This window comes from Grampus griseus, assembly GCF_964374135.1.
Source record: "Grampus griseus genome assembly, chromosome: 16".
Lineage (NCBI taxonomy): Eukaryota > Metazoa > Chordata > Mammalia > Artiodactyla > Delphinidae > Grampus > Grampus griseus.
This window is the reverse complement of record NC_139010.1, coordinates 34,053,257-34,074,493: the sequence shown is the minus strand read 5'-3', so window position 1 is coordinate 34,074,493 and position 21,237 is coordinate 34,053,257. Positions and strand designations below refer to the sequence as shown.

General features: G+C 43.5%; 1 protein-coding gene across 7 annotated transcripts in view; it reads right to left on the bottom strand.

The window, feature by feature from the left end:
• Positions 1 to 19,514, bottom strand: part of NRG3 (neuregulin 3) — a gene marked incomplete at both ends in the record, with an annotated part of 1,059,148 nt that extends 1,039,634 nt beyond the window's left edge. For all 7 annotated transcript variants that reach the window (XM_082673011.1, XM_082673008.1, XM_082673012.1 and 4 more), the window contains one exon: positions 18,677 to 19,514. In XM_082673011.1, coding sequence (XP_082529137.1) covers positions 18,677 to 19,514 — 838 coding nt within the window. The remainder of the gene's footprint in view (positions 1 to 18,676) is intronic.
• Positions 19,515 to 21,237: the final 1,723 nt, after the last annotated feature.

Below are 21,237 nucleotides of genomic sequence, written 5' to 3'. Positions count from 1 at the left end.
GAATCCAAAAAACAATCCGCCAGATTAAACTGGTAGACTTTCCCTTTGGGCAGCTGAGGTTAAGACTGCTGAGGACACTTGAACTGATAATCTCAATATGCTTGTCTGTCAATTTGGAGGTGTCATTAGAATTTATCAATCTGTGATATAACATTTTTGAGGTTTTTTTAAATGTCAAAAAAAAAGAGGACAACATGACAGATGCTAAGGCAACTTGACTTGATCTTAAAACCATAAAGCTCAAAGGACAGATCTGTCAATAATCAGCAAAGCTTTAACAGATTCTGATTGTTTAATCCAAGTCAAATTAATCAATTTCTTGTTTGAGTGTTAGTGATATGCCAGAGAAGGGGCATCTCAGCCCGACCAATGCATGCAGAAAACTGGAGCAGGGAGTCTCCCTGCTCCTCATGGAGAAGACTCAGCCAAAGGGAAGCAGATGCCAAAAAAAGCAGGGGGCTACAGGATGCTGGCCTGGCCCTGCTCCTTCTCAGCCAGTTCTACTTTTATAATGCGACACTTGAAAATCTAGGGTCTTTTAGTGATTTGCTGCTCACCCACCTCTCTGCCACCCCTGGAGCTCACTGGGTTTCCATGGCACTTATTAACGGGAACAGCAGTAGGCAGCGGCTGGCACAAGGCCCAGGTGCAGAGCAGAAGACGCCATTCTTTCCTGGAAGCTGAGCCTCATCTCCAGCTCAACATCCACACCATGAAGCAGAAGAGTAGAAAGGAAATACTCCTGAGCAGAACACTGAGGACATCCTGGACAGGACAGGGATGGAAGGCGTGGGGACTGTCCCCAAGCACTGTCTGTACTCACGGAGAAAGTTACAATGGAAGCCCTCTGGATTTTTAGGAATTATTATTTTTGGTCTATGCGTATGTGTGTGTTCAGGCTTGTGTTCTTTATCAGAATCTTACTAGCTATACAAGTACAGGTTAACATTTAGTACAGGCTGACATAGAGGTTAACATTTAGGCAAATAACCCAAGGCACTGCAGCCCCTAAGGTCACTTAGTCAAGAAGAGTTGCACCTTATTCCTTATCTGCTGACTCCTCGTGACTATGACCATGACCGTGACCCACCTTCTATCCACAACACTATTTCTGGGTTTTAAGGGGAGGAAAATTTGTTACTAAATTACACTGGGCAGTTTAGTACTTTCGATCCTCAGCTCTTCCTTGCAGCACCCCCAGTGGGATGAAGCCCCAGATGATGTGCAGAGGCACCTGGCCACACAGTGCATGCAGACACGAAAGGCCCGGGAACCTCCCCAACAAAATCCACCTTCCATTTTAATAACTATCTAAAATGTTTACTCTCATTTGAATTAGAGAAATGAAAGACAGAACACCAACAAGATACGGTTTTAAAACTATCCTCTTGGCAAAGGGTTTTTTTGTGGGTTTGCTTGTTTTGTGGTCAATGATAGGTTAACGCCTACAACAGTGGAAGCAGGGGTTATGGAAAGAGTGGGCATTCTGACACCATAATGGCGGGAAAGTGAATTGCTCAGTCTTTCTGGTTGAGAATTTAGGAATTCAGATGAAAAACGTACAGTTTTGGGGCACATATATTGGCCAAAAGTTTTCATTCCATACTGTGGATGTTCAGGGTAGAATTTTATATAATTATGACCAAACTGAAACAAACTAAATTCTCAACAGGTGATAAGCTCATTACATTTTAGTACGGCCATATACTTCAGCACAGAACCACATTATAGATAGAGTTTTAGATATTTGGACAAAGAAATATTTTAACATAAAGTGCAAAAAGATGGCTAAAAGAGTATTAGAGTATAATTTCATTTTTGAAAAAAATACATTGTCACAGAGGAAAAAATTCATCTAATATTCAACAAAAAGATAATCATTCTCTTATTCTGGATGGCAGAACTCAGTTGACTTCTCCTCCTACTACTTATATTTTCTAATTTTCTATACTGAACATGCCTTATTTAATAACAAGGAAGGTGCTCTAAGAAGAAGGTAAACTATCAACATTAGCCACCTCAGGTGTGAATTAATGTCACTCTGACTCTGTCCCAGGTCAGAGCTGTGCTCTAACGCACAGCTAGGTTACATCTAACAGACGGAACCACGTTCTGATATCAGAATCCCCATGCCAACCAACATGCCAGGAAATAATGCCTTACACTTAGACACATTTATAATACTGCCTTAGAAATAGCGCTCCTTAGTCCTCTGTTCTTCTTGTAACACTCTGGAAAATTCGGCGATTAGGAATTCTGTTTAATTCAGTGAGAAAGATATTGTGATTATTATCTAGAACTGGATGAATTTATTTATACTTCCAAACGAAATATTTTGTGTGTGCCAGTAACTCCTGAGGGCCTCCTCATACCTCTATTTTTGGCATCCAGTTACTTTTCTATGTATGTCTATATATATTTTGCAGTAACAGACCTACAGCTGGCTACCAAGCTCTACATCTGTCAGGGGAAGGATAAGGAATTCTTTTTTAAAACTGTAAACAAGCAAAGGTCCCTGGACTTTAGGATGTAATCAAGTCACACCTATGAGGCACACTGAAACATGGGGGTTACTAAATCCTGAACTGCAAAATATCCCACCAAAAATATCCCGCCCCCAAAATACCCCTGTGTGTATATGTATGTATGCCTACCTATGTGAAAGAGGGAAAAAGAGAGAAAGGGGGCTGGTGGTAGGGCGGGGGAAAAGCCAGCAGAATTAGTAATCAAAAAATTCCACTAATATTTTCATCTCAAATTTATAACTTGGCCTCAGGGATTCTTTGCCAAAAGGACACTCAGGGAATGCCTTGTCCAACAGCCTCATTTACAGAAAAATCTGAGATTTTAGAGCTTGAGGAGTCTGCCCTGAGGTGTCAAACAACTGAGTGACAGCAGGAGGCCTACATTCCTAAACCAGGCCCAGTGGCCTTCCCACTGTGCCTTAATTACTTTTCTCCCATTGAAAACCACTCTTCTAATTATCTTATTTCCAATTTTCCTTGGAAGCAAAAAAAAAGTAAGAATTAACAAGCTTATACAGAGAAATATAAACTTCCTTAGGGTAAGACTCTCTAGTCTCTCCCTAGGCTCCATGGAAATCACCTCCTGTTCATCAGATTCTTTTGTTCACAGTTTACAACATGGTGGAGCATCAAAGAGGAAGTGGTAGACTAGGCATATGGAGATTTTTAAAAAGCCTGGATAGGGCTTCCCTGGTGGCTCAGTGGTTAAGAATCCGCCTGCCAATGCAGGGGACACGGGTTTGAACCCTTGGCTGGGAAGATCTCACATGTCGTGGAGCAACTAAGCCCGTGCGCCACAACTACTGAAGCCCGTGCGCCTACAGCCCGTGCTCCGCAACAAGAGAAGCCACCACAATGAGAAGCCCGCGCACCACAACGAAGAGTAGCCCCCGCTCGCTGCAACTAGAGAAAGCCCGCACGCAGCAACGAAGACTCAACACAGCCAAATAAATAAATAAATAAGTTTATTTGTTTATTTTTAAAAAAAAAATCCTGGATAATCTATAAACTTCAGAGTCCTTGCTCAGATGCCTGAAGTGGACTGTACTGCTAATACCACAGTGCTACCTACACCAAACTTTAGACGGTAGATGGTCAAGAAGGGGAGCCATATAGTCCATGCATCAAACAGCTTTCTTTCCTTGAATCTTTCTCTCCCATGGGACAGGACAACAACCCTTTTTCATCTAAAGCAAAAGTATTCTAGAACATTCAAACAGCCTGATCTTCCTGGCACGAAACCATGTCTATTTTGGCAAGGTCCAGAGGTTCAACTGATTGCATGCAACTGATAATTGAGGTTAAAATGGACTTCCCAGCACAGCAGTGAAGAATAATTGATGGGACGGCTAGGGTACACTGTCCAAAATGCAGTATGTGTAATTTATTTTTATGCAATTCATTTCATACCTCATAGCTGATATCTGGAAGAAAGAAAGTAGCTCTAGTAGGGGGAACAGATGATTTCATTTGGCAAAGTGATAATGTCTGGGGAAATGTGAGGAAGTTCTATGGCAAACTTCAGCAAAGTGCTTGAGTTTAGAAGTGCCACTGGCCAAAGACCACCCTTCTCTACGTTTTGCTCACAAAGAGACTCTCTTGGCAGTATAAAGGGCTCCCTGACCAGCAATTTAATTCAATTTTCACAATGGGATGTAGTACATAAAGACTTTCTGCACTGGCAATTAAAGGCTTCAAACCCTAACACTTAGATATGCAGCTATTTTATGGCAACAAGGATGAGAACACACATATTCACTATGGACAACATTTAACAACTGTACTAATACACTACAGAGTATGACAAGAAAGCTGAGAGTTACAAATCAGATATATGTTTGCTATGTCTCCATTGTTGTACATGTGGATGAGAGAAAATGCAACACTGATAAGAGTTAACTTTGAAAAAACATCTATATAATTTTTTAAAGCATCTATAAAGCTTTGTTCTGATAAAATCATTTTAATGTTTGCTTTTTAATATCCATTTTCAATATCTGTGCTCAAACAAAACATTTTAAATTGTTGCATCCTAGCATCCAAGTCCTTGCCACTGGTAACACCATTGTTTAAAGTTAATTAAAGGTTTCAAATTGTAAACAAATTTTGCAAGTTCCTCCCTTCCCCCACTCCAAATAAACAAACCACTATTGCTCCTAGCCAACCCAACTAGCTGAAAGGCATAAACCTCTCCTTGCTATTCAGAAGAGAACTGTTCAGATGCCAGTCCCTGCAGAGTTCAGATGCACAGAGCCTATCAGAAGGTACCAGGCAGGAAGAACTGTGCTTAGCAAGCAGCATGTGCTACTGGACCTTTTTTCTTTAGGGTTAACATTTTTGTGTTATCTAATCATTTAGAAGTAATAGAGCTCTTTAGACTTTTGTAACACTCAGCCATCTGCAGTGCACTGTAGGAAACAACATTTCATTATTTATCATAAATTACTCAGAGCTGCTCATGATGAAAGATGAGCATCAATGTGGTACCACAGAAGGTTACTTAGAAGCTTAAAAACCAAAAGATAAAGGAGAAACACGGATTTAATACTGACTTTGTTACAGCTTTGCTGCCTTCCTTTCAAAAATCTCTTCTGATCAAATACACAAAGGCCTAAACAAATAACTAAAAAAAAAAAAAAAAAAAAATTACCCTTATCTAAGTCAAAAAAAATAAAAAATAGATAAACTGAGAATATTCCAAGCAAATAACAATAGTATATGTCAACTGGCTTATTATAAATGTTGACATTAGTGAAAATTATCTGATCAGTAAGAAATATAGGAGAGACACCACTGGCTCTTAATACTAATTTAACATTTGCACTTACACAGTGTTATAGCCCCTCTATCTGGTAACAAGGGGCAACCAAGTAAACCCCCAGGAGTGATGAATCTGATTTTAATCTAAAGGTTCTTCTTTATGGTGAACTAGGTGGGGTGACACAACTAATTTTAGCTGTCGATATGTAAATGAACGGCTGTAGTTCCTGCATCTACAAGAGAAGCTCTCTGGCAGGCCAGCCAGACGTCCATCCTCAGGGTTCCTGAGACATCAGTGTCTTCCCCCTCTCATTCCTCACTATGTGATGAGTGCACACAGGGCATCAACAGTGCCTTTGCCTTTTGAATGTATGCAGTGTCAGCACTCAATCCCAAAAGGTGCTGAGTGGCTTCTGGAAAGACGACCTCAGATGAAACAAGAGGGATGGCATGGCAATCAATTCAGAGAGTAGTTTCTTGCCTCCGGAAAATCTGAAGTCACAGGTTAATTAAGATGAAGCAGTAAAAATCAAGCATATCTTCTTGTTATTCTCCTTGGGTCTCCACTTGCAAATTTTTAGATATCTGAAAGCTACTATTTTGGGTTAAATCTAGGGCTGTGTTGATGTGACGATGCAAAAACTAAACATTTTAAAACACACCAATTCTACTGGTTCTTGCAGCACTTTGAAGAGGCACTGGAATGAAGTCAATACTTAAACAGATTCAGCACGAGGCAAGACCATATCTAAATGACGTGGGACAAATTAGCCTTGGAGAATCTTTACAATTTGTTGCTTCTTCCTCCCTCTAAGTCATCCTGGAGACCTTGCCTCTTGTGAAAATAACACAGATTACTGTGCACATTCCTTGAACCAACCCTGACTGTGATTTCGCATAGCAACCTAGCGAAGTCCTCCCAGATCCTCCCTCCTGAATCAGGCCCTGCCCTAAGGAAAAGGTGAAGCTGTTTCGTTAATTCCAAGAGGCCCTCTTTGCCCACCAGGCCAGACACACAGATGTGAGCCAGCTGTTATGTCCCTTTAAAGCGGTAACCTGTTTGTTAATGATCTTTTCCTCCCCTGGCCTCACCTGCCCATTTCTCTGCCTAAACAAATTCTCCCTTGAAACTACCTATGCCTGCTCTGATCACGACTTTCTGAAAGGGCTTAATATATTTTTCAGTTGGAATCACACATTACACTTAATTATTCGCTGGAATATAAGTCGTGGGCTTCTCGACAAAACCATAAATGCAGATAACGAATTGGCTTTCTCTTGTATCACGCACTCTAATGCTTGCAGAACTGTATGTATAAAGTCACTCTTGGAAATAAGTATGGTTTACACGTGTAAGATGTGTGAAAAGCATGGTAACTTATGCTGTATCAGAAACACTCCTGAAACACTCCTTTCTTGTGAAAGAAAATTTTATGTAATATAAACACAAGGTGTCCATTCACAAAGGATAAAATTGAAAAGGAGTGTGGGCATCTCCATGGTGTCTCACTAAGCCAGGATCCTGAGAACAAAGGAAGCTACTGAAGCTGCGAAGACCCTCTCTGCCTTTACTAGACTGTGAGGCATGAACAACAAACACTGGGAATTACAATCCAGTGTCAATAATGGAACAATCCACACCTTCAGGCTACCACCCTGGGAACATGAAGGAGTGTTTTGAAAGATTTCTTTTATACAGTTAAGTTTGTACTGATGTATATAAAAAGTGCACAAACCATAAGCATGCCGCGTGGTGAATTCTGGGAAACAGAACGCACCTATGTGATAAGTACGCAGATCATTAGTACATTACCAACATCCTAAAGCCCCTATCTTCGGTCTTCCTCCAGTCACTACCTGCCGCCTTCCCAAAGACAATCACTCTCTTGACTTCTGATGTTTAACATTATGTATACAGAATCATTTTTTTGTTCTCTTTTTGCTCACCAATGTATTGGGGAGCTATGTTAAAAGACTCTGAGCACAACTCATGACCAAATTAAAGACTATGTGTCCTACAAATCACCTCTTTCCAACCACCTAACTTTTTTATGTGAATAAACACCTTATGATTCTTTGAGAGGCTTACAGCATCTAGTAAATCTTTGAATGGGTCACCCCACCTGTTTGTATGTGACCTAAGCCCTCCCTTATAAGACCCAGCGCTACAAATTAGCCTTTGCATTTTCCTGTCATTTGATCCTTAAAAAAGACCAGGTAATTGGTTAGTATACCCACAACTGGTTGATTTCTACAGGCTATATCCATCCTTAGCAATACTACTAAAGACTGCCCAACTTCTGCAGACTGGAAGAGCCATTAAGTAACACAGTAAAGCTACCATCTTTTTTATCCTTATAAGATCAAGGCTAATAATCCAAGGCCCAGTGTAAGACACTGCCTTCAATAAGGCATTACTTCCCATGAGCAAATGAAACGCATTTATATTTCTCCACATCTGCATTTCACAGCAGGAACCCAACTCGGCCAACACTTTAATGCTGACACCACCAATGAAGACACAAACTCCTAGACTAGAAAAAAACATCTTCACAGAACCGAGACCAATAATTGAACTGATTCATGGATCTCATTCTTTACTTTTTCAAAAGTTTAATAACTTCTAATTAGAGAGATAATTCATGACCATTAAATAAAACTTTGAAACTACAGCAAAGTGCAATAAATTAAACGGCATTCCTATTCCACAATCCAGAAATCATCACCTTTAACAATTCTGCATACTTTCCCTGACTATAGTTACTATTTATTAAATCTATTAGTCGACATAGCTTTATATAATCAGCATCTTATATAATTTTCTACCCGAGAAGTTTTAGATAATTATATAGTAAACATTTTCCAATATATTTAAAATTATTAAAAACACGAATTAATGGCTTGGTAAATCTATCACATGGGTAAAGTAAAATTTATTTTATTTATTATTTCTTTTATTTGAACCTAAAACATACAAATGCACATTCGTTTGCCAAATATTTGGCTGTGGTATTCAAGACTTTTCACTGAATAAATTTCTGTTACCTTTCTTGTGAAAAACCACACCACAAATGTATACTGTGATTTTTTTCAGTTTCAATATATTTACTGAGGAATGAGAACTTAAAGCCACACGTGAAACAATCCAAGTGCAGATTTCTTATGGATATATAAATATATTTTCCCTTAAAATTACTCACAACTTCTTCAACAAGCATTTTTTCAGTGACTTCTCTTTATGGAGTATATCCAAAGTAATCCACTTAGTTCTAATAAAAACCACAATTAATTCATTGGTTTGAATATTATTTAAATACATTACTTAATTACAGTAACAAGAACAACCAGCTTAAATAGGTTGGGAGCTAATACAACTAACATTTGGAAAACACACCTCTCGTTTGTTGAAGGCAGAAGCCCTACCAACTGTGACCGTTTGGCATGAAGAGAGCATTTGTCAGTTTTTTGTTTTAACACAGAAAAGAGTCTCACACTGAAGACTCAGTTAAATAGAATTCAGTCGAGACAGTGTTTAATATAAACATTGCTGCACCCCATTTTCACTTTTCTATTCCTAGAGTCTCTAGATTTTGCCATCACGCTGACAAAAACTTTTGTTTAACAATAAGTTTGGGTAAGCAATCTCATTCCCTCTCTTCCTTATGAGTACAGCGTCATTCTTAGTCTACAGAATTCATTCACAGTCTTATGGGATTTTGACAATACTGGTTTCCTGACGTTACAGTATTCCTACCCTTCAGCATAGCTATTCAAAGACTATATAACCTGATCTTAGTATTTGATCTATTTCTCTTTTCTTTTCACGAGTTAGCAAAAGTAAACAGCACAATCATTTTTCATTTTAACCTTCAGAAAATCTGTTCTTAGGGACCCTTGCTACACATCAAAATCAAACTAGTAAGTAATGATTGGGTCCAGTTGGTGGTATCTTTGGCAGGCTATCAGGGTCTCACCAAAGTTCCTCTTCTAAGTACCATGGGCTAGTCAATGGTGGGTAACCTGCAGGATGGTTCCAAAAGGGAATTCAGACGCTCTGCAGGAAACACTGCATACGTGCAACACCCAACATTTACTTGGTAGGGTTGGTATTTTAGGGTCAGGAGAACCTCAAGTGTATTACTCCAAATGTTCCCTGACATGTTTCCACCGGCCACTCTCAGCATACGATGCAGTAACCACTGCAATCAAAAGCAAGTTTAGAATGAGCAGAGAAGACAATTTTGGCTAGATTTCAGGAAGCAGAGAAATAAAGTCTGTAACTGTTTTCTGTCACTGTTCTATTGAATCACCTATAAGCAGCCACAGGAGGAAATAGTTAAGAAGATCAAGGAATAGAAGTTTAGAAGAACACATTCTTTATCATTTGTTGAACTATCTCCTTGAATTTCTCCTTGTACTGGAAACCAGGGAAATTTCTCTGGTTATTAAAGGCTCCCTTTACTATAGCAAAGAACAGGTATGAGCAGATGTGCCATTTATGCAGTTTATAATGGCAAACGTCACTGGCTATGAGCTAGGGGCTTGAAACAGGTAATATACATAGATATATCAACACTGTGTCAATGCCTTAGGATTTAAAGTGGGAAGAGATTACCTATAACATGATCTTCCCATCTTCCTGATTCTTCAAACTATGCCACTTACACATGTCCTAGGCAAATTATATAACCAATCTAAGCCCAGCTCGATTACCTGCATAATTTAGATAATCAGACTAGGCTACAGGCCTAAATGCCTGTCTTTTAATCCTTGTTTCAATAAATAAATAAGACAAAGTATGTAAAGTGTGGACCCTCCTAGCACATAGTCAAACTCGACAAATGGCAGCTCTAGTTATTACCTAAATTCTCAAGCCCTTTCCAAGACTGAGATTCTGTGAAGAATTCTTCCCCATGTCTAAAAGTAAAATTCGAGGCACAGAAATCAATTAGAGTCTGAACCCAAAATGATGATAAGGGTGTGATTTTTCTCTTAGTGAAATTCTAACTCCCTGGCAATTCACTGGAAGATCAGGCCAAAGGTCATATGTAGTCACGGGAAGGGTATCTTAGGAAGTAGGCTAATATGTTCAAGAGTTCTTATCAAATGCTTAGCATAAAAATTCTCTTCTCATAACCCTGGCTGTAATGTATTACTGCTAGAGTAGTTGCATAGATTCAGAAGATTTTTTTCTTGCTCTTACAGTGTATACTGCATCCATGACACATACTATCACTTCTAGGAAAAGTCCTCAAAGACAAAATCTTATCATTGGAAGCTGCTGAACTTCTATTATTAAACTAAATTCTGAATTCAGTTTACAGGCTTGTTTCTGACTAGCCTCTTTGTATGCCTGGGAATGGCAATCTATGATTTATGTACAATCACCAACATGTCTTGAAAAATAAAGGCTCATAACAAAAAGAAGTAATACTTTGAAATATAATTCAGGATGAAGTTTCCAAAAAACACAGACTTGAAGCAAGATGTTTTCAAAATGCTAATATTAAAGTTCCCTGAAGTACAAAAGCATACATCTAAAAGAGCTCTTTGATGGGCACAAGCAAGCCATTAATCCTCTGGAATCTAAACCACAATAACTCTTCAATTAAGAGGGGGAAGAGAATGCAATGCAGACATGATCCATTTTTACTAAAGTTCTCTCCAAACTCCAAAGATTCAATGACAATAAGACAGTGTGGGAATGGAACTAAAAGGAACCATAAGGGCATCCTTTCTTTCATCAAAAATCTTCAGATTCTTACGGATTTCAGATTTCCTGATAATTATAATTCAACCATCTCACTCATTTTCTCCCAAATTTCAGTTCCTCTCTTTGAGAAACATATGTGCAAAACAGACTACAAACCATCTACCAAGCAAAGGATGAGAAATGGTGGGCTCCAGTTTGTGATTAAACTTCCAAGATGATTTGAGGGAGATTTCCACACCATATTTTATTGTGCGTGTCAGGGTATCAGAGAGGAATACAGGAGAGATCCAAGGGCATGCAAGAATCATCATCCCTCCTTGTGCTGGAAGATCCCTCAAGCTAGATATAGCAAACTTGCTCCAATATTTCAACTGAATTCAATGGCCTAATGTGGTTTTGGATGAAAATACCTATCTAGTCTATCCATTTCCCATTTCTCTTGACATAAAAACAGTAGAGTGTTTGCAGCTTATAAGCTCTTTTAGAAGTGGTATACGAAGCAGGTTATTATCATCACCCCCTCATTATCCCACAGGAGGAAGTTAATGTTCAGAGAGAATAAACTGGTTCTTTTGAGGTTGCACAGTTATCATGGTATTCAAGGCTACAGGTTTTTTGGGTTTTTTTCTTTCTATACCAAATGTTGTCATCCGCCCACTGAAGTTCCTGAAATATATGGTCATGACTGACTTACATTTTCAATACTACTACCTACAAAGGAGGCACTTTCCTAATCCTTAGCCAGCTTGCTGTCACCACTCCTCCAGTGTGATGGACACTGTCAGGGCCACTGCACTGTGAGAAGGTCACAGCCAGCAGGTAAACCTGAAGGAAGCCTGCACACCTCTGTAAACTCCTTTTGGGTTGTATGCTTACCAACACTCAGTAGGGGTAACAAACCTGTTTATATCAGTTGTTCTTATTGCGATTACGTAATTTAGTTAAATTTTATGAAAGCCAATGACATATGATTGTAGAAATGAAAGATAACTGTAATTTCTATTAAAACATAGCTGAATGCTTTGAAGAAACTCCGAACGGTGAGTTGTTGAAAGAAAGAAAGAGAGAGAGGGAGGGAGAGAGAGAGAGAGAGAACGGAAGGAAGGAAGGAAGGAAGGAAGGAAGGAAGAAAATTACTTTGAATTATATGGGCAAGAAAACTGTAAAAGAAAAAACAACTATAAAAGATTTCCAGGGCAGGGGGGATATTATAGTATCTATGAAAAATCTGGGTTAAAATTCCTTCACCAGTGTCTTTGAAGAAGAAATAAGTAATGAGAGGTGTGGCTTATGGAAAAGAAAAAGAAAAAGACGCTAAGTTCAAACTAAGAGACACATTCAAAAAAACGCCTATGTCCAAGATATGGGAGAATGAATGTTGTATACATTTGAAGTTTTATTTTAATTTTGTTTTTTAAACCATTACTTTTATAGACTTTTTAAATTAACTACCAGCATAGTAATACCCCAAATCAGGGTTTAATAAATATTCATTAAAATAAATTTAAAAATCAAAACATGACATTACAAAAACATAACTATATGAATGTATATAATAGCGCATGTTCAATTGTACAATTGTTTTATGGAATCAGATAATAAGTACTGCCAAAATTAGTATGATTTGTAAATCAATCTATGTGGGACAATAAATGGCCATTAGTCTTCCATCGAGTTTTTGGAATCTTCAAAAAAAAGTTTTTTAATTAAAAAATAAAACACCAAGACAATTTAATAACTCAATTGCATAAATGGGTAGGTTTTTTTCTGAACATTCTACATCAACTTAATCTAACATGTCTTATCAAAAGGGCTGACTTTTAAAACAACTTGAAATGACAAGGCAGTGTTAAGAATATCTAAGAAAATTTCTTTTAATGACTACTGCTTATAATATAAGCTAAGAAATAAAGAGCTAAAATAAAATAATCAAAAGTCTGTAAGGGGCCTTCAGACAGAGCCAGGTAGATCCAATTCTTTAAAAGACTGGGTAAGGCAGGAGTACCTGAAGTCCTCAGAGAAAAAGTGGTAAAAATGGAAAACCAAACTAACCATGTGTCCTACTACTTTCATTAATAATCACATGAATGGATTTAGGTACATTTTCATCCTGATATTACAAAGCTTTAAACTGAGTCTATTCCTCCATCCTGCCTTCCATATGTACATGGTTCTGGAGGAAACACTTTTTTGGGTGTAGACAAGTAAAATTTCTAGGATCCAAAAATGTCTCAGTGGTATTTGCCAAGGCAGTACCAGCTCTGTGCCTCACCCAACACAAAAGTCTAAAGATAAAAACAGATTCAGGCTTCCCTGGTGGCGCAGTGGTTGGGAGTCCGCCTGCCGATGCAGGGGACACGGGTTCCTGCCCCGGTCCGGGAGGATCCCACATGCCGCGGAGCGGCTGGGCCCGTGAGCCATGGGCGCTGAGCCTGTGCGTCCGGAGCCTGTGCTCCGCAACGGGAGAGGCCACAATGGTGAGAGGCCTGCGTACCGCAAAAAAAAAAAAAAAAAAAAAAAAAAAAAAAAAAAACAGATTCAAAGGGAGAAAAATGAATTTCAGTTCTATTCACAAGCAATTCAAATGCATTTTACAGACTTAGATTTATGGCTCTTTCCTTGCTCTTACATATTTCAGGGCCAACTTTCACATTCCATTTTTGACACCTGAGATAGAATATTGAGATATGTTTGGCACTGGATAGGAGAGGTTATGAGGAAAGAATTTCTACATAAGAAGGGAGCTGAAAATCATCCTTCTTCTCATTGCGCTGTGTAGAGGGGGAAAAGCCAGGCGAGTATGCCAGGGGGAAGAGAGATCTTTTTCCTCCAAACGCTAGACCTCCCAGGACAGCACTGCTTTCAAACTCTGCACGGACACTCTTGCTTACGGCTCAACCTGGATTTAGAAAAGTTGGTTTCTTTAGTAACAGAGAGAAGCTGCCACACACCAGCTTTTTTTGTTTGTTTGTTTTTCTTTCTGACAAATATGTGGATCAACACTGTGTTAAAAAAAAAAAAAAAAAAAAGGCTGTCCGGGAAATTGCACAGATACAAAGGTGGCTGGATTCACCAATCAAGCATGCAAAAGGAGCTCTCAATTAGCACTGCCAACCCCTTCTAGCTCAGTCACGAGTAGCTAGCAGAGGAGGAAGGCTTCAACCACAGCCTTAAGGCACTGAGACCAAATTAACAATGTTCTAAAAAGAGCCTTGCCGATTCTATGCCCACACCCCTCCCCCTCCTTTTTTTTCTGTTAGGATCATGAAGCAAAAGGTAAGTGTCTGAAGAGTAAAATGTACAGTATAATTGACTAAAGCAGAAAAGCCTGGTAATCCTGTATTAAGGCCAAAGGAAATCAAAACATACTCAGGCTGCAGCATGTGCTCATAAACAAAGCTCTCAACTGGATTTCATAAGAAATATTGATCTCAAACTCTGAATCCTCTCACTTTGGCTACCATACATGATTGGGGTCAGTCCTTTCTATGTTGGAATTCCTCTGAAGGCCTCGATTCATGTATCAATAGATAGAAGACAACAGGAGTAAACTTTATTTAAACAAATTATACCTGAGGCTGCTTATAAAGCAACTCAGAGTACTTTTACTGAAAGACTGAAGATGTTTAAAAAGAATAGATAAGGGCTTCCCTGGGGGCGCAGTGGTTAAGAATCCGCCTGCCAATGCACGGGACACGGGTTCGAGCCCTGGTCCGGGAAGATCCCACATGCCACAGAGCAACTAAGCCCGTGCGCCACAACTACTGAGCCTGCACTCTAGAGCCCACGAGCTACAACTACTGAGCCCGTGTGCCACAACTACTGAAGACCATGTGCCTAGAGCCCGTGCTCCACAACAAGAGAAGCCACCGCAATGAGAAGCCCGCACACCACAACGAAGAGTAGCCCCCGCTCGCCTCAACTAGAGAAAGCCTGAGCCCAGCAACAAAGACCCAACATAGCCAAAAATAAATAAATAAATAAATGTATAAAAAGAAAGAGGATATTTAAGAAAATTGTCAATGTTATCAATGGAACGCTTCAAAATTACAAGTTTGACTGGGTAAAGTTTGATTTAAGTAGACTTGGTTATACTAAAATGATCACCCTACCATGTTTAAACATCAATGGTACACTTTATATTTATTTCTTTACTAGATACACTATTCAAGATTTGTGATCTTACTCATTGGAATTAGCTACATACCTTCCAAATATGACCCAAAGAATAACCCATTGAAAGTGGCTCTTTGTCTTTAGTACTTGAATTTAGCCAAGGACTCTGGTCTTCTATCTGTTAAACAGTGCTTTCTGCTGAGTAAAATAACAATCCACATGCGCACTGACAACATTCTACACATGCATATGCCTTTCAAGTCTGAAAATACAATTCAATGTGCCATAAAAGGTTGCTTACACACTGGTCAAAATCACCGTTCCTCTACTGTCTGCAGTAAACCTTCCTTTGGACTAAAAAATGTGTAAACTAACCCTACACTTACAGCTGTAAAATGCTTCAAAGACATTTGGGGGGGAAATAATCTCTTAAAGGCAGTACGTTCAAGATATTTGTTTTTAAAGCATCGGAAGAAAAGGCAAGTCCTGGGCAACTATTTGGGAACCCAAGAGACCCCAGTAACACAGAAGAAAGTTTTGGTCTGGCTCATGTTCTAAAGGTTGCAGGATGAGAAGAGTCAACTTCCAAACCCCTCTTCTACTCCCTCTGCCTTTCAAATTCAATCTTTCTTTGCCTTTAATCCTACAGAAAATTAGAAACAGTCTCCTAAACTGGGCCTTCCCACAGCAAATACAGCTTTTGCTTGCAAAAACCCTATTACCCATTAGCAAGGGTGTTTATTCTAGAGTGAACCGGCCTCTTCCACTCCAGAGCTGTGCTGCCTTTACAGACAGGATCCTTCTGACTGCCCTAAGACGAGCACAAAGACATTCATTCTATAGGCCTTGTGTTCAATTTAAAACCATAGACCCTGGCAATTAAAGAATTTGTGAGTTAGTCTCAAGGGAAAAAAAAAAAAGCATCATTCTTAGTTGTCCTCAGGTGCTACAACACAATCCATGCCTTTCACGTAAAAAAAAAGCAAAAACAATCTACTGAAGTCTGGAAGTAGGAGCTAGAAAAAAAAAGGGGGGAATTTCTCTCCTGGGAACTTTGGTAACATAATCAAAACAAGTGAAAAATATAAATGCAAGATATTCAGCCCATTTTTCAGCAGTGCTGATGACGCCTCAAATGAAATCTTTATTTCCTTTTGTTAATCATCCTACAATCTTGGACTCATACAACCTACCTATTTAAATTCATCTTTTATGGAAGCTACATAATCTTCCTTTCATTAAAATTTCCCTTGTTGATATAGGCAAACCAGGTCAGTTTCTGCTGGATTTGCATACTTGCAAATCCCTTAATTCAACTCCTTGTTGAAGGTTTAAAAGAGAGCAAGAGCTGAACCTCAGATACACATAAAACAAATACTGCTTCTATGTCTAAGTGAACATTGATACCATTTACAGATTCTCCCCCCCTCTCCCCGCACCACCACCCTACTCCTTGGGGCTGAGAGCCGTGTCAATAATCATTATTTATTAAACAGGCTGCCATTCCCTTCTACAGAATGTAGGAAGGGAGCATGGAGGGGTAGAAAATAATTACCTTGGATTTTTCTTTAAAGACCTCTGGAATGGAAAGCAAGGAAATCAATTCAGAAAGAATATGAAATATCCCCCCATATGCAAGCCCCCCAACACACACACAAGGCTGAGAAGTACATCCACACTCCATTATTCACATCAACTGTAACAAAAGAAAAGATAAAAAACCTGGGGTCTTCAAGATAAACGCATCTATTTTCAATCCATTGAATATGTTTGCACATACACTTGCACATCCTTTACTCATCCACAAAACTCAAGCAGCTAGATTTGTTGAGAGAAACCTCTACGCACCTCCTGAGAAAATGTGCTCTCAAAAATGACTGCTTCAGCCAAAGGAGAGAGAAGCAGCAAGTTACCAGTTTGACTGCCATTCTGGTTTGTGGCAGATTCCCTCCCTTCCCCTCTCCTCTCTGTCTCTCAGTTTATCTTTTGGCCTATTTTTTTTTCCAAAGCAGAGTAAAAGCATAAGGAATATCTCTCCTTGGACTTTAGCCACAAATACAACAAATCCAAAAACAAAAAAGTTTCAAGGATTAAATAACACCCCAGCTAAGACCACAGGTCAGAGAAATGAAAAACTGCCAGATGACTGAAAGCTTGGTACTCCTACTCAAGAGTTAACGATGAGCAGTCTTGCTTCCCCTCCAGATGTTATGGCTCAAAACAGAAATACAGTATAAAGAAGGCATAGCCAGGCAGTTTTTGGAGAAAAGCCTTGCACAGAACTTGAACTGGCAGGCTGGGGGTTTGTCCTAAATAACCTTCACAGGTTGCACACACTGTTCTCAGATCCTGATTGATAGTCAGATTAAGAACCTTCCTAAAATTTCCTTATAATAAGAACAAGGTGAGGTGGTGGGAGGGTGCTGGGAGGTCAATTAGTCATCTAAAACATGTATAAAGGTATAGGGAAAATATAGACCTCCTACACAGATAGAAAGCTATCATGCTTGGGGAAACTGGCCAGTAGTGGCAGCAACTGAGCCAAGGGTGAAGAAGCTACATTCAAAGAGTGACCTGTTTCAAATGAGTTGATTTTCTCACCCTTGAGTGCACAGAACTGTCCCATTTTGCCTAAATTTTTCAGGCATATAGGGAGGGGAGAGGAGGTTCACTCTCCACCTTTGGGAATCGAACAAAGCAAACGCTTGGCAGAGCTGAAAAAACTCCTCCTCCGTCAGGACCCTAGAGGCGGCAGCTCTGCAGGGATCCCTTCATAATTTCCCCTAGTTAACTCACTCTCGGCGGCCACAGAATCCGTTTCTACACCTTGTAATGGCCATGGGCAGGGTAGGAGGTGATCACTTTAGCCCTTCGCCATGGATCGCCTCCTTTCCCTACCTCCCACAATGGCTTCTAATTAACCCTTCCTGGTCCCTGCCCGGGTCAGGGCTGCTGGAAGTGTCTACAGCTTCACCGTACCAACATCTCCATCAAATCATCACACACACACACCCCAGCCCACCCCCACATGGATACAACTTCCCTCCGCGGTTTAACGTCGGTCGATTTACATGTGCTTTTCTTTCTCTCCTTCCCACGGGCGGGGAAAGGGCTCAGTGCTTTTGGGAAGGCCCTCCCTCCCCCCTCCTCCCCCCCTCCTCTCCCTCCCTCCCTCCCTCCTTCCTTCCTCCCCAGCTCTCATCAGGAGCCGGATCCCAGAGCTCCCCAGCAGGTCTGCACTCGCTTTAACCCGTTGAAGGGAGTTAGTTCTCATTTGGGACCCACTTAAGTAGGGCCCGTGGAGCTTGGCTGACAATCTCCCTCTGCTTCACACCACCCCTACCCCCACGCACACACACACACAGGAAAAGGCCGGCACCTTTTACCTCCCCTGTGGCCAGGTTTAATTCTCTCACTCCGTGTTCCAAACCTGGAATGGAGTGGGGGGTGGGGGTGGGGGTGAAGGATGCTAGAAGACAGGCGTTGGCGAGGGGAAAGGACAACAGGAGGGCAGAATGGAAACTCAGCAGTAAATCAGAGTTCAGACACAGTGTTTACTTACGAAATTTGGGGCTGGTGCTAGTTTCTGGCGTGGTGGTGGTAGAGGAGGAAGACGAGGAGGAGGAAGAGGAGGAGGCAGCATCCTGAAAGGGAGACAGGGTCCAGGAGGGAGTCGAATCATGAAGGTAGGAGGAGGTAGCGTATGCCGCAGTGGGCCAGGAGGGCATGGCCGGGGTACTGGGGGTTCCTGGCACCGGGGGTCGGGAGCCCGGAGTGCTGCTACCGAAGAAAGGGGCTGTCGTGGACAAGACCGTCGAGGGGGCCGCAGTGTTCCGTGCCGTGGTGGAACGCGGGCTGGCCCGGATGGGCACCCGCTGCCCGGGGAAGCGAGTGGGCGCCCGCGTGATGGTGGTCAGCCGGGTGCTAATCCGGTTGGGCGTCCTGGAAGAGGCGGCGCTGCCGGCGGAGGTGGCTGGAGACGTGGTGGAAGTGGTCGTGGTGGTGGTCTCCATGGCCTTGGGGAAGGAGCTGGGCTTGGAGAGAAAGAAGGGGTCCTGGCCCATCCCCTTGGAGTCCACCAGGTCGGTGGGCACGTATTCCTTGACGGAGCCCACCACGATCCATTTGAGCAGCATGAGGCTGAGCCCCAGGCCGATGAAGCCGATGAACAGAGGCACCACGCACAGCCACGTCTGCTGCCGGTTCCACACGATGCAGTCGCTACAGCGTAACTCCCGGGGGGGCTCGGCCGCCCCTTCGCCGCCGCCGTCCGGGCCCCCGCCCGCCGCCGCCGCCGCCGCCGCAGCAGCAGCCACAGCCGCCGCGGTGCCCTCCTCGGCCGAGGCGGCGGCTGCCGAAGCGGCTCCAGGTGGCGAGGCAGCGGCCGCCCCTTCACTCATCCTAGGAGCCGGTCTTCACCTTCGCCCCCCCGAGGGCCGCGCCAGAGGCATGGGGCCGCGCGGGCCGGGCGCAGGCGCGGGCTCCGGCGGCGGCGGCGGGCTCGGGCGCAGGCAGCGGCCGCGGCGGCCGCATGCAAATCGGCTCCCTGCCCCCACGCCCCTCCCCCCGAGAGGCGGGCGGCGGGCGGGGAGGAGAGGAGCGGGGGAGGGGACGCGGGCCGGGGAGGGGACGCGGGCCGGGGAGGTGGCGGCGAGGAGCTCTGAAGAGGGGCTAGACTGGCCCCCTGCGCCGCCGGCCGGTCAGGGAGCGGCGGGGCGCGTCTGCAGCCCGGCAGGCGGCCTCCTGTGCGCCGGGGCCCCGCGTCGTCTGCTGCTGCTTTTGCTGCTGCTGCTGCTGCCGCTGCCGCTGCCGCCCGCCGCCTGCATGCGCTCCAGCCGCGCCGGCATCCTCGGGGCGCCGCACCCGGCCAGCTCCCCGGGGCGCCCGCCCGCGCCGCCCCTGGGCCTCGCGCCGCCTTCAGGGGCTGAGCGGGCCGGCCGCGGAACGCCAGGTGCCAGAGAGCCGCATTCCGACACAGAGGGGCCGGCCTGGCCGCCGCCGGTCGCCGGGCCCGCCGCGCCGCTTTCCTCGGCGGCTGCTCCGCGAGTCCGGGCGGTAAGGTGCACCTGTTCTTCAGCCGGCCCGCAGCCAACCCTCGGCTAGCACTGTCTGGGAGAGACCAATCCGAGCGCAGTGCGGAGGGCAAGCGGCCGGGCTCGCCTAGCTCCCGCCGCCTGAGATTCCGCGCCGGCGCCGCTGCCCGAGAGTCAAACTCCAGCGAGCTGCGCCGCCGCCGCGAGCCCGGGGCCGGGGACGCACTGGGCGCCCGCGGCGGGTGCTGTCCGACCCGCCGCGGAGGGAACCCCGCAAGCCGCAGAAGATTCGAAAGCACTGCCCGGCGCCCCTGTCCGGTCGCACTTGAAGGGGGAGACGTGAAACGAGAGACCGCGTCCGGGATCCGGGGGAACAGGGACCCCGGGCGGGAGGCGGCTCCAGGTGGGCGCTGGCAGCCAGGCGGGTGCGGTGTGCGCGGAGCCGCCACGGACTGGCTGGGCTTCAGGCAAAGTAGCGCCTCCCCCCAACACCTAATGGTGGTTTCTTAACGCGTACAAGATAAATGATCCAAGCAAACGCTCGCTTGGAAGTGTGTGGCAAAAGCAGCTCCCGACCCACCGATTGTGAGCCCCTTTCCTGTGTGGATGAAGTGGGGTCAGAGGCTGAAGCTGCGGGGCGAGAGAGCAGGGGTGTGTGCGCGTGCGGGGGGGTGTCTGTGCGCTTCCCCGCCTGGCAGCGGGCGCTGCTGGATCAAGAGCCCGTTCCCTCCGACTTGCTAAGAGAGATGCTGGTGAAACAGACCTTTGTGCAATTACACCCGGCAGATACCTCTTAGCCGACGTGTGCTAACTTACCTTTTTAAAAAGTATTGTCTTTAAATGTAGATGTACACACAGGTGCACACATCACAAGGTAACTGAATGTGAGGTAACATTTAAAACGATTTGGGTTGGTATCCAAAATTCTTTCCTTTCTCTTCCTTTGGGTAGAGAGGCACCTGTGTACCTATATCTCAGGTGCAGTGTGGGACCCGCCTGGGGGACTAGGGGACCGGCCTAAGAAGGAAGGATGAAGGGGTAGAGAGCCAGCATCAGCGTGGTTTATGCTGATGGTGCAAAACCTCTCTAG